General features: G+C 38.4%; 1 protein-coding gene across 3 annotated transcripts in view; it reads left to right on the top strand.

The window, feature by feature from the left end:
- myo5aa (myosin VAa) overlaps positions 1 to 14,870 on the top strand; it is a 133,816-nt gene that overhangs the window by 81,162 nt on the left and 37,784 nt on the right. For all 3 annotated transcript variants that reach the window (XM_079826075.1, XM_079826073.1, XM_079826074.1), the window contains exons 15-21: positions 339 to 497; positions 621 to 718; positions 3,463 to 3,549; positions 3,644 to 3,752; positions 7,650 to 7,861; positions 8,800 to 8,956; positions 13,524 to 13,763. In XM_079826075.1, the coding sequence (XP_079682201.1) occupies positions 339 to 497; positions 621 to 718; positions 3,463 to 3,549; positions 3,644 to 3,752; positions 7,650 to 7,861; positions 8,800 to 8,956; positions 13,524 to 13,763 (1,062 nt within the window). The remainder of the gene's footprint in view (positions 1 to 338; positions 498 to 620; positions 719 to 3,462; positions 3,550 to 3,643; positions 3,753 to 7,649; positions 7,862 to 8,799; positions 8,957 to 13,523; positions 13,764 to 14,870) is intronic.

The raw sequence follows: 14,870 nt of genomic DNA, 5'->3' as shown, positions 1-14,870 counted from the left end.
TTACTTGAAGCCATGGTTCTAAAAAAAATTATTTAAAAAATCACTGTAAACTACAGCTTTTTTTGGGCTTCTTCCTTTAAAAGAATCTGGTTGTCACTTCCGTCAATAACTGAACCGTGTACAAAACAGGATTAAGCACTCAGAAGAGGAGTGACAACTGACTTTATCAACTTTATTGAGTCCATAACAATTTAATTTAATTACGTTTTTAAAAGCTAATGGCAGTTTTTTAATACGATCCTCGCTTAATTTCTACGTCAAAAAGTGCCTTCTTATGATGGTAAAGTATCTCCCCCACATGGCTTGTATGTTAAGTCTGTCTTGGCTGTAATTCCCAGTTTGACCTGCTGGTGGAGCTGTTCCATGATGAGGAGAAAGCCACAAGTCCGACTGGTGCTGCTCCTACCACTGGAGGACGCACTCGCCTCAGTGTCAAACCAGACAAGCGCAAAGTCGGCCAAGCCAGCAAAGAACACAAGAAGACAGTCGGACTGCAGGTTGAAGCCTGCTCTTATTTTTACTTTTATTTAATATCTACATGAATTGTGTTATGTTATATAAATTGCAAAGATTAAATACTGTAAGAATTTGAATGAATGCTTACTTCTCTCTCTTTGTAGTTCCGTAACTCTCTGCACCTGCTGATGGAGACGCTGAATGCGACTACGCCACATTATGTTCGCTGCATCAAGCCCAACGATTACAAACAGGCCTTCACGTCAGTTTTTCTTATTTTTCATCAGCTTTTTTCTCTCTCTCTCTCTCTCTCTCTCTCTCTCTCTCTCTCTCTCTCTCTCTCTCTCTCTCTCTCTCTCTCTCTCTCTCTCTCTCTCTCTCTCTCTCTCTCTCTCTCTCTCTCTCTCTCTCTCTCTCTCCATTAATACATATACTTTGATCATAAGTTGAGATTCTCTGATCTTTTGGAATATATTGTCAGTTCACAGAGAGCAAAAAAAGGCTGGAAGTCATTAACATTGGCATGTAGCTAAGCTTTTGTTATTTAAATAATTTAAATAATAATTATTTATATAATTATAAGTCATAATATACATTATTTACATAATATATGTGTATAAGGTGTATAATTATTATGTATATGTAACACACATGCATGTATATTTAAGAAAAATGTGTGATATTTATATACAAAATATTTATATTTGTATATAATATAAATTATATAAATATATTTTCTTAAATACACTTCACTTTTGTTTTTGCCCTAATTTTTCATGAGATGAACTCAAAGAACTAAGATGTTCTTTGTTTTTCTATGTACACAAAAGGCCTATTTCGTAAATAAAAGGCCACTCTAAAATGTGCAGTTTTATCACAACAGCACAATGCCACAGATGTTGCAAGTTTTGAGGGAGCGTGCTGACTGCAGGAATGTCCACCAGAGCTGTTGCCCGTGAATTAAATGTTCATTTCTCTACCATAAGCCGTCTCCAAAGGCTTTCAGAGAATTTGGCAGTACATCCAACCGGCCTCACAACCGCAGACCACGTGTAACCACACCAGCCCAGGACCTCCACATCCAGCATCTTCACCTCCCAAGATCGTCTTAGACCAGCCACCCGGACAGCTGCTGCAACAATTGGTTTGCATAACCAAAGAATTTCTGCACAAACTGTCAGAAACCATCTCAGGGAAGCTCATCTGCATGCTCGTCATCCTCATCCTCATGCTGATGTCAACGTTGTGGACCAGAGTGGCCCATGGTGGTGGTGGGGTTATGGTATGGGCAGGCATATGTTATGGACAATGAACACAGGTGCATTTTTTTATTGATGTCATTTTGAATGCACAGAGATACCATGACGAGATCCTGAGGCCCATAGTTGTGCCATTCATCCACGACCATCACCTCATGTTGCAGCCAGAGGTGGACAAAGTACACAACTCCATTACTTGAGTGAAAGTAAAAGTACTACTGGTCGAATATTACTCTGTTACAAGTGAAAGTTATTAAAAACTTTTTTTACTTAAGTAAAAGTACAGAAGTACTTGCTTTTAAAAGTACTTAAGTATCAAAAGTACATTTCCTTTTTTATGTCAATGCATTATTTTATTATTGTTGCATTGTTGTAAAAATGCACAGTGGTTTAAGCCAGTTAGTGATGCTCCATCCGACATGCTAGCATACGACCACCTAGAACTAATTTAAATACTTAAAAGTTACAAAGCTTTTTACAAAGCTGCTGTCGCTTTAAGGCAGAATGCACAGATCCAACACACTGATACACATCCGAAATTCCCCCCAACTGTTTACGTTCACTTAAGACATAATCAACTTTGTTACCGTGAATACTTTCCAAAATGAAAATTTTGACATTTTGTATGTATTGGTCTGTTTAAGTGCGAAAAACACACAAAAGAAAGCTCTATTCAGTCCTCGTGCTCTGGCATCTCAGAGGCACAAAAACCAGACTGAGCTCTTTCATCAGGCTTTTTCAGATTCATCCATATGTCTATGCTTCTCTTTCTCCCAGACATTTACAATTTGCAAAAAAAAAAAAAACTTTTAAAGAAGAAAAAATCATCCACTGACTTGCAAAGCTGCTACAGAAACGACTTTTGACTTCGAGGACCTTGATAGAAATGTAGTGGAGTAAAAAGTACGATATTTGTCTTTCAAATGTAGTGAAGTTAAAGTAAAAGTTTCCCTAAAAAATAATACTTTAGTAAAGTACAGATACTCAAAAAGTGTACTTAAGTACAGTACTCAAGTAAATGTACTTCGTTACTGTCCACCTCTGGTTGCAGCATGATGCACGGCCACATGTTGCAAGGATCTGTACACAATTCCTGGAAACTGAAAACATCCCAGTTCTTACATGGCCAGCATACTCATACTCGTATACGACAGCGTGTTCCAGCTCCTGCCAATATCCAGCAACTTCGCACAGCGATTGAAGAGGAGTGGACCAACATTCCACAGGCCACAATCAACAACCTGAACAACTCTATGCGAAAGAAGCACTGCGTGAGGCAAATGGTGGTCACACACCAGATACTGACTGGTTTTCGGACCCCCAATACAGAGTTCATCTCATGAAAAATGGGGGCAAAAACAAAAGAGTTGCGTTTATAATATTGTTCAGTGTATATACATATACATGTATGTGTGTGTGTATTCAAATATACAAAATAATCATACACAGTTCACAAACAAACTTTTATTTTGGAATTAATAATTTACCATTTCGCAATGAATCATTTGACAAAAAAATTTGATATGCATTATCAAATCACATCATTAATTATTATGGGGAAAAAATGTCAATCAAGAATAGCCTCAGTGGTTCTCAACCTGGCTCACTAGTTTAGACAATGTGTAGGCTTAATATTTTTTCATCATGAGATTTCATTTAAAATATCGTTTTGAGCTGTGTTTATATCAGTAGATTTTGCAGATTTGATGGTGATGCTAGGCTAAAATCTGATTTCTGTCATTACCAGGTTTGACCCCAAGAGGGCAGTGCAGCAACTGCGTGCATGTGGAGTTTTGGAAACAATCCGCATCTCTGCAGCTGGTTTCCCGTCTAGGTACAGTGAAGATCTATACATTACCATACTGAACTCCCTGTCAAACACCTCCTGACTGTGTATTTGTGTTTGCACCACTCCTTTTGTTTGTCAGGTGGACGTATCAAGAGTTCTTTAGCAGGTACCGTGTCCTGATGAAACAAAAAGATGTTTTGACGGACAGGAAGATGACCTGTAAGAACGTTCTGGAGAAACTTGTGGAGGTACAATGAAGAATTCAGCTCATAAAACCTTAATTGATACTCTGTGTTGAACTACAGTGCATCCGGAAAGTATTCACAGCGCTTCACTTTTTCCACATTTTGTTATGTTACAGCCTTATTCTGAACTTGATTAAATTCATTATTATTTTCCTCATTTCTACAAGCAATCAGAGGTGTCAAAAGTATTCACATTCAGTACTCAAGTAGAAGTATAGATACTGGGGTTTAAAAAGACTTCTGTAGAAGTTGTAGTATCAACTCAAGCTTATTACTCAAGTAAAAGTGTAAAGGTACTGGTTTTAAAACTACTTAAAGTATAAAAGTAAAAGTAATGTAAGGGGAAAAATGCTATTAAAGGGATAGTTCACCCAAAAATGAAAATTCTGTCATCTTTTACTCACCCTCAAGTTGTTCCAAACCTGTATGAGTTTCTTTGTTCAGATTGAAGAATGTTTGTAACCAAGCAGATTATATGCAACCATTGACTGCCATAGTATTTTCCCCTACTATGGCAGTCAATGGTTGCTATATCTGCTTGGTTACAAACATTCTTCAAAATATCTTCAGAACAAAAACTCATACAGGTTTGGAACAACTTGAGGGTGAGTAAATGATGACAGAATTTTCATTGTTGGGTGAATTATCCCTTTAAGGACAAAAGATTAGGCCGTGCCACAGTGCATACCCCACCTCCTCAAAAAAACATTTTTTCTAAAGGCCATAATGACTATAATGTTATATTAAAAAGTTAATGTTGAACATTTTTAGATGCACGTGGCTACGCATTTCAGCCGCATATATTCCCATTGAAAATGAACGCATTTTAGGACAATGCAAATACATTAAAGAACCATATACTTCTGAGCATTAACATGTTTCATGGAGCGGAAGATTTGATGACTAGTTGCCTATAAATATTGTAAAGGTGCAAAAAGTCAAAAATCAGAGGCATGTTATACCATTTTTTGAATGTGTGATTAGTGTGGTCAGATTGGGTAGACAATTTCCAGCCCAAAATCCTCACCAAATGTACATTTATATTTTTAAAAAATGGTTATTGATAACATGCCTGGTTATTGATAACAATTTTGACTTTTTGCACCTTTACAATACTTATAGGCAACTAGTCACTCCAAGAAAAAACCCCAAAACTTTAACTGCCAAAATAATATGATATTATTTTATTGCCATACCAATCAATGTTGATAAGTAAGTTACCATTTTATCTCCTTAAAACATAACATTGATGATTAAAAAAAAAAAAAAAAAATCTGAGTAAAATGGATCAAATATGATTATATGTCCAGGTAGAAATTGTCAAAACGGCTATCCCTCAGAAAAACACATACATAATTTTCAATGTCAACAATAAGAAGCCAATTTACGTGCAAAAAGTGCCCAATATAGAGATTGAAGCAATATAGAATATATATAGAAGCAATGTAATAAACAGGCATTTCACGCATTAATGCACACACCACTGCCAAAATGCGTAATTCATTGAAACTGTACAATAATCCGTCAACAAATAAATAACAACAATGCGCTTACCTTTGTGTTGCACTTTGCTTTGACAAAACTACAGTATGTCTTTCGTGAAGTACATGGCACATGCACTTAGCACAGTCAAAACGGATTAATCGTTGATTTTAACATCTTTCAGCAGCTGTAGGGGTTGCTAGTTGCAGTCAGATGTCCTAAGTGTGTGTATGAAGATGGACAGGAGTCACGGTTATTTTTATAAAGAGTCTTCGAGTCACAGGTGTAATTCACGTTTGAGAGTTGAGTCTCTCTCCCACTCTTTACTGTAGATACAACTTACTGTATATTTATGCCACTGGCATAGCGATCACTGGAATATACAGCTACGAGTTATCGCGCTAAAAACCCGGCTAAAGTCATGAATGAGCTCGTCTGCCTGCTGATCGCTGATTGGCTGAAAGTGCGTGCTCGTCGGCGAGAACCCGCCCTATCTGGCAACATGGTGTGTGATTTGTGCAGGTGCAGGCGTAATTGATCGCATACAACCCAATAGGGTGTCGGAATGGTTTGTGTTTATCCTTCTCATCCAACCACAATCAAATTCACTCCATCCGGATGGCGCGATTTATCTGGATAGTTGTTTTTTATGACAAGCTGGAATGAAAACATGCCGAAATGGAATAGGAGTAACGAGGCTATTTTTAAAATGTAAGGAGTAGAAAGTACAGATAATTGCTTGAAAATGTAAGGAGTAGAAGTAAAAAGTAGGCTGAAAAATAATTACTCCAGTAAAGTATAGATCCTCAAAATTTCTACTTAAGTAAGGTAACGAAGTATTTGTACTTCGTTACTTGACACCTCTGCAAGCAATACCCCATAATGACAACGTGAAAGAAGTTTGTTTGAAATCTTTGCAAATGTATAAAAATAAAAAAAAATCACATGTACATAAGTATTCACAGCCTTTGCTTTGACACTCGAAATTGAGCTCAGGTGCATCCTGGTTACACTGATCATCCTTGAGATGTTTCCACCTGCGATAAATTCAGTTGATTGGACATAATTTGGAAAGACACACACCTGTCTATATAAGGTCCCACAATCAACAGTGCATGTCAGAGCACAAACCAAGCCATGAAGTCTGTCTGTAGACCTCCGAGACAGGATTGTACCGAGGCCCAGATCTGGGATGAGCACAGTGGCCTCCATCATCCATAGACTCTTCCTAGAGCTGGCTACCCAGTCAAACTGAGCAATTGGGGGAGAAGGGCCTTAGTCAGCGAGGTGACCAAAAACCCGATGGTTATTCTGACAGAGCTCCAGCATGGAGAATCTTCCAGAAGAACAGTCATCTCTACAGCACTCCACCAATCAGGCCTGTATGATAGAGGGGCCAGACAGAAGCCACTCCTCAGTAAAAGGCCATCTGGAGTTTGCCAAAAGGCACCTGAAGGACTCTCAGACCACGAGAAACAAAATTCTCTGGTCTGATGAAACAAAGATTGGACTTTTTGGCCTGAATAGCAAGCGTCATGTCTGGAAGAAACCAGGCACCGTTCATCAACTGGCCAATACCATCCCTACAGTGAAGCATGGTAGTGGCAGCATCATGCTGTGGGGATGTTTTTCAGCAGCAGGAACTGGGAGACTAGTCAGGATCGAGGGAAAGATGAATGCAGCAATGTACAGCGACATCCTTGATGAAAACCTGCTCCAGAGCACTCTGGACCTCAGACTGGGGCGAAGGTTCATCTTCCAACAGGACAACAACCTTAAGCACACAGCCAAGATAACAAAGGAGTGGCTACGGGACAACTCTGTGTATGTCCTTGAGTGGCCCAGCCAGAGCCCAGACTTGAACCCGATTGAACATCTCTGGAGAGATCTGAAAATGGCTGTGCACCGGCGTTCCCCATCCAATCTGATGGATCTTGAGAGGTCCTGCAAAGAAGAATGGGAGAATAAAAATAGGTGTGGCAAGCTTGTGCATCACACTCAAAAATACTTGAGGCTGTAACTGGTGCCAAAGGTGCTTCAACAAAGTATCGAGCAAAGGCTGTGAATACTTATGTACATGTGATTTTTTTTGTGTGTGTGTGTGTTTTATTCAAACAAACTTCTTTCACATTGTCATTGGGGTATTGTTTCTAGAATTGATGAAAAACATTATGAATTGAATCCATTTTGGAATAAGGCTGTAACATAACAAAATGTGGAAGAAGTTAAGCGCTGTGAATCCTTTCCGGATGCACTGTATTTTGACCTGATTAAAAGCAAGCAACAATGCTCTGAAAACCACCCAGAAGGGCATATTTGGCAATACTACATTTTCTACAGAACATTTTGTTGAATGTAAAGTTTAACTTGTAAATGAAGATTCTATTAATTCTCTCCATTTTTTTGTCTTCCCAATAGGATCAAGATAAGTACCAGTTTGGCAAGACCAAGATCTTTTTCCGAGCGGGGCAGGTTGCGTACCTGGAGAAACTGCGTGCAGATAAGCTGCGTGCTGCCTGCATCCGCATCCAGAAGACCATCCGCTGCTGGCTGGCGCGCAAGAAGTACCTGCGCATGAAACATGCTGCCACAACCATCCAGAGATACATCCGTGGATACCAGGCCCGCTGGTGAGGGGGAGGGGACTAATCTCATAGTGGGCGGGGCCAGACTAAATTTATGAAATCATTCAAAATAAGATGACAGAGAGCTTATAGAATGCAACAGTGCCTGTCCACTTAGACCGCGGAGAAGTTTCTGGAATTATAAACTATGAATTATAAGCCATGAGTTATAAAGCTAAGAATCAAACCAGCCAGTCCAGACACAAGGAGAATTGCAACATTACAAACGTTGATTTGAAGAGAAAAAAAATTGAAAGTCGAACAAAAAGACAAAGGCACAAGACTGTGTATTTTAATAAAGGAAAGAACAAAATTGCATGATGTAATTGTAATCGAATGACATTCATCATAATAAAAATGATTAAGTATAAAACTATTGATTTAAAGAGAGACTGTATCTTACATTTATTGCAAAATATGTATATATTTACAAATAGTTAAGTAGTTTGACAGCGTAAGGAGATATTCTCGGTGCTTCATGGGAGTGGGCGTTCACTGCAAAGATCTTTTGGTGCATTTTTTAGTCAGAATATGAGTCTGATACTGCTCCGTTGGGCTGTGATTATGGGGCGTGTTTCAACCGAACCAGGAAAGACCTCAATTGGATAGACCTACAACCAATCAGAGCAACGGAGCGACGCATAACGTTAGTTGTCAAATGTCAACAGAACCCAACTGCACTGTGTTGCCAAGTCCGCGGGTTGAAGTGACCCCAATTATGTGATATACAGACCCAAGAATGAGATTTTTAGCAGGCAGCCCTGCCTAAATAACACATATATATCTGTCTTTAAGGGTTCATAAGTTATTGTTAAAATGTGGAGAAAATGAATGGAATTTTACTTCTGGAACCCGACTATTGCACTCTATACTGTTTTTTTTTTTGCATTTAATTGTGGAAGTGTGCATGTGTTAACCTCTACGTTGTTTTTCCTGATCCACAGTCTTGCAAAATTCCTGCGTCGCACACGTGCTGCAATCGTCATTCAGAAGTACCAGCGCATGTATGTCCAGAGAACATGTTACAAACGCAAGCAGGCTGCTGCTCTGGTCATGCAGTGCATCCTCAGGGCGTACATGGCCAGACAACTGTACAAAGCGGTGAGGAGAAAACCAAACATTCCTATACACTCTCACATATTTATTAATATATTTGCCTGTCACAAACACACTGCTAACAATACACTCCTAACTCTTCTATTCTAAATATTGCACTTATTTACATGCACCTTTGCATTTGTAAAGCTCTGTTATTGCTGTAACATTAAAACATGCCAGGTTTTATACTGACATGCATCAGGGTAACATATGATTCTGGCAGGGTGGTTTATAATTAACACACTAGAAAACTAGTGAATTATTTCAGGCGTTGGACACATGACCAGTGAAAGCTGCTGACTACACCCCTAGGGAACTGAATGGGGTTAAAGGTGAAGTCAGAGTGGACTAAACACACATGACTGTTTCTAAGTGACTAAACAAACACACAAACACAACTAAACTAAACAGAAACGCATACACACAAAACAAAAACATACATGGGTAGGGATGCATGGTATACCGTTACTGGGAAAATACCGGTATATATTTTATTTCAAACTGTACGAAATCACGATTTTGCTAATTTCGGTATATGCTGCTGTTCCGAAGTTCACCGCTAGATGGCAGTGCGCTACCCAAACTGACGCGAAACCGGCAAATGTGATATTTGAATCTCACTCAACACGGCCAAGATTAATTAATATATTGTACGTTACTTGCATTTGCCTGAGTGCAATGTTCCCTCTAATTTATTTTCTCGCTGAGCAAAACTTTTCTCTATTGGGCGGACATTTTGGTCACCTGAGCAAAAACATTCTTTACCTGTACAGCGTATGTAAACGCACATAGAAAAAAGTGGTTTCATCATGCAGTTATAACTTTTAACTTTAATGTGCCATTTCTATTTTATTTAACCATTGATGTAACTTAGTGAAATATGAAATAAAAAAAATTTAAATAAAAAATTCAGTAGTCACTAAATTAAGCACATTTTACAGTGCTGTTAACTGTAGTCTTCTTTACCAAGAAATATTATTAAAATCTCCCCCAGGACAGTTCAATTCTTTATATTAAGATATATATATTAAGAAAATATAATATAATATAATATGAAAAAAATTAAGCAGTTACACTGAGATGGTTCTTAATGTGTTTTTGTACATTCATTTATTCGCGACAGGCAGCATTAAACCATCTATATTAAATGTTTGTTTATTGCTTATGAATTTCCAAGATTTTCTATATCAGGGTTTTTTCAAACGTTTTAATGGCAAGGATCCCTAAACAATCCCCTTGTGAGATCAATTCTTTATTAGGGTTCCACTAGAATACAATTATAATAGCCTATAATATAATATAAAAACTAATGGAATTACTTAAACTGATAGTATATTATATCAGTTTAAATGCTTCAATTTGTTTAAAAAAAAACTAACTGAAGTAATTAAATAGATCTAACAGCTAAATATGTTCAAGGGAACATGTGAACCCTTTATAGTAATCTAAACATCACTGAAACGCTACACTTTTGGTGGGTGTAACTGTAAATGTCGGTTTTGTTACCGTGCTGTGTCCAGCATCTGTTATTTCCACCACTTAATCAAGCCACTCTTCTTTAAAGGGGTCATAGAATGGTACATGCACTTTTACAAGTTGATTATACGGAAATGTGTGTTGGCAGTGCCTGTACACAACCATCCTATATTGATAAAAATACATCCAGTGTTTTTTTTTAATCTCCTTATATATTTTCCCCTGTCTCAAATCGAGCCGTCCGACCGTGTGACGTTACACGGTGTACGCCCCTCCTAAGATTGTTGATTGACAGCAGCGTTTCAACACAGACCCGCCCTGAGCGAGCTGTCATCAGTCCGCCATTGTTGATACTCTGGAGCAGAATGGCGTCTAAACGATTTTGGTGTTGTGTTGTTGGGTGTAATAACGAACACAGCAGTCGTTTTGATGTTCCTAAATCCGAACTGCTGAAGACCCAGTGGCTGCAGTGCTGAGTTTTGTTTTAGAAGGGAATATTCCCCCCGATCAACGTCAATGTTTGCGCAATCATTTCTCAGCAGACTGCTTTATAAACGAACGTCAGTATAAAGCAGGTTTTGCTAATAAGCTGCTCTTGAAAAAAGGATCGTGTTCCTGCTGCACCTCAGGAAGATCGAAGATGTGAGTGTAACGTTTTATTAACCTTTATATTAATCTTTGTAAATCGCTTGCACGCTTCACGATGAATGAGGCTAATGTTTACAGGGTAAGTTACATTACGGCATGCTTTCTGTTTATGACGTTCTCAATATAATTCATAATCCCACGTTTATAATGAACAACGCGTTATGTTTGTTATTACAAACTGTGTACTCGGGTGATAAAGTTAACGTGGTAACACTACACTAAGCTTACTTTTGTACATGGTTTATAACGGTGTCTGTTACTGATTAAGAAGTAATGTAAAAAAAAAAAATCTTATAACATAACATCAATCTGTCAATGAACTAACACATCAGTAAACACATAGCAACTACGCTACTCTGCCAGTACAAAGATAGATCAAAATGACATGACGTTAACCAACCATTCAGAAACGTCCTGTTCGAACTTCGATGGGTTCGTCATCTGTTCCTGGTCCGACTCCGGTTCAAAATGATAAGGTTGCTTAGATGTGTCTTCAGAGACTCCCGTTGCCATTATTTCTCGAAAATATACCCTCAAATGTTGTCAAGGCAACCCTCCACATGTGTTGTGGTGTTGTGTCGGGTCGAACCGAACGCCCCACAGAGCAGAGGGGGCGGGTGAGCAAAGCTCATTATCATTTAAAGTCACATACACTGAAATGACTTGCTAAAAACTGAGCTGGTTTTGACCAGGTAAATTGAGTGTTTTCTTACAATACTAATGAGAATTTTTAATTAAAGTATATTACAAACTTTTCATTTAGACACTAAAGAATCATATTAACTTGCACAAAAATGTCATTCTATGACCCCTTTAAAACATGATGAGGTTTTATTCCAATTTTTTGCGTTTCTCGTTGCCTTTCATTTTGAGCTATTTGGACCGCAAACACGACTCACTGCTGTGTGCTCACACGTCTTTCTATGAACCTGTAAACCGCATCCACCGGTTCTAACACGATATCGATACTAACTCTATAGCGGTAGAACAGAGCACTTCAATTATTTCTCATGTAAACTACAATCAAATGGATTTCTCCCCACATTTCACGTCTGTGTCTATCGTCTGCGCGGCATTTTATTCTTTCTGTGCTGCCGCGGCATCATGTGGCCGCGCACGTGTGCAGCTTAGAGGGAATATTGCTTCAACACTAAGCGGGTTGAAGAGTGTCCGATGTACAATTACAGGAGAAAGTCTTGATAGTTCGATCCGATGGTGTTGAAGTTGCAGTCGATTTCTTCTGCGTTGACTGAAGAAGATATGATGAACTTGCAGTTATTTTGACTCCGTCGAGGAAGTTGCACATGACTTGAGGTGTTGGCCCTGCCGGCCCACAACCGTGTGGTCAGATCGGGTTTCCTGTCCCATACACAGACTTGGCTTGATGTGTGTGTATGCCTTACAGCCTGGCCAGGTGAGAGCCAGCAGATGTGTGTCTATAGTCAGACGAGAGAGAGCAACGCGGATCTGTGCGTCTCTCTTTAAGGTCTGCGAGAAGTCACACACCCTAGGGTTAACTTGACCAATAGGATTGTTGGGATTTCCCAGCGGGAAATTCCTCTGTTGGAGATTTTATGGCTCTTTGTTTCAAGCATGATTAAACTGGGTTTGTGCCCATTTATACAACAAACACACACTGTCTCCTATGAGAAAGTGACATACACGAAAGTGTAAGTCGTGAAATGAGTATTAATTTGATAGGAGACACAACATATATGAGGTTACATGAACTAGTAGTTTGAAGTAGCACCCAGGTGTAAATTGTAAAATGTACTGTCGGTGGTCTTCAAAGTAAAACAGCAGAAAAACGAGAATAAACATGATTTGTGCCGACCACAAAGTTTTGAAATATTGAGAGATTGTTTTGAATGATGACAAATTGGCTGCCAGGAGTATAAAATCGTAAAATGTTGTGTGTTTGGCTCCACTCTAGACTATTGGGAAAGAGCACCTTCCAGTAACAATAAAGAAATAATTAAAAAATCTCTACAAATAATTTTGCTTCATCCTAGTGTTTTTCTGGCTTACTAGTCACTGATTGGAGTCTCTGGAATGGATGAAGTAGCACAGTGTTGTGATGATGACCTTATGTCTCTTTGCCAGTGTGTTTGGTCATGTGATCTCACAGGCAGCAGGTTGCTCCAGTGTAGGGACTGTCCCACTGATGGACCACAGCAGCTGTGGCTGTATTATTACTTACTCTCTCTCTCACTCCTCTATTTTCCTACCATCAGAGCTCTGTTGACCAGCAGTGGATTATCGAGACAGGATGTGTAATATCTGCAAATTAAAAAGGCAGAAGGTGTGAGAGAGAAAAAGATTTGAGAACATTTCACTGCGTCATTAGAGTGATCGCTATTTCTTTCCATTATTTTCTTTAGTAACTCTTTTGTATATCTGTGTTGTTTTTTTCCTGTTTATCATGTGGTGTTGTGTGTTTGTTTAGCTGCTGCGTGAGCACAAGGCCATCATCATTCAGAAGATGGTCCGCGGCTGGTTGGCACGGCAGTGGTTCAAGCGGTCGCTCAGAGCCATCGTGTACCTGCAGTGCTGCATCCGCCGCATGCGAGCCAAGCGGGAACTCAAGAAACTCAAGATCGAGGCGCGCTCAGTCGAACACTTCAAGAAACTCAACATCGGCATGGAGAACAAGATCATGCAATTGCAGCGCAGGATAGACGAACAGGTACCACACTTCACACTGAGATGCTTTGGGTTATTGGGCCACATTCAAAAGTTCAGTTAATATGAGTATCAAAAACTAAACCTCTTTTGTCTGTTCAGCTTACAACTCAGAAGGGTTTTCTAAAGTCAATATGAAATCTTAATGCTAGTTCCTGGTCTTCTTGTGCATCAGCGCACTTTATTCCATAAAGTTTGTCATCATAATCTTTAACAAAATGTAATTGCTTGCTCCGCCCACACTGAAAAAAAAAAGAGTAAGATTTACTTAATTTTTCTTTGGCAAGTTTGGCACGCATATTTTTAAAGTAAATTTCACATATGGAATTAAGTAAACTCTACTTAACTAAGTTAAGTACAATTAACAAAGAAAATTAGTAATTTTAACTTGGCCAGTAAAAGGTTGAGTAATTTCTACTTATTTGAAGTGTCCTTTGCAATATAACATTGAATTAAACCACACTTTTAAAGTATATGCTTTACTTAGAAATATCTAAGTAAATAACACAATATATATTGTGTAGATACAATATCTACATAATAGAAAAAGTAATGCATGCAGCACCTGAAAACAGAGACCTCAATACTTGGTATACAATCATTTTTGATTATGAATCTGTCATTTTGAGTAGAAAATTAACTCCAAATATCACAAGCTACTAAACCTAACAACAAAAGCAATGATAAAACAGTGTTAATACAGCTGGAAAACAGCGCACAATCAATCTCCTTAATTATTCAAACCCCAGTACATGATGGGAACACCAGTATCAGAAAAGTTGAGTAGTTTTACTTAATTTTATAACGTTGATATACCGTTGATAATTAATTTCTACAAGCTTGATTTGAGTACTAATATAGAATTTACTTGTTTTTTTTTAGTTTTTTTTTATTCTTGCCTGAACTAACTTTTTCATGTAGAAATTACATTTTTTTTTTTTTTTTTAGTATTTACTTCCCCACAAAATAATTTGTATCAGTGCATGAAACCTTTTACTTTTTTAGCTTCCTTTCATCCAACCAGCTGTCATGTAGACACTGCTTTTCACAATCAAATTCTACCTTTCTTTTTATCCTGTGAATATCATTATTTAGTCAAAAAAACCATCAG

Source organism: Gobio gobio (genome assembly GCF_949357685.1).
Source record: "Gobio gobio genome assembly, chromosome: 9".
NCBI classification, from domain to species: Eukaryota; Metazoa; Chordata; class Actinopteri; order Cypriniformes; family Gobionidae; genus Gobio; species Gobio gobio.
The sequence above is the reverse complement of the archived record's forward strand: the minus strand, read 5'-3'. Positions and strand labels throughout refer to the sequence as shown.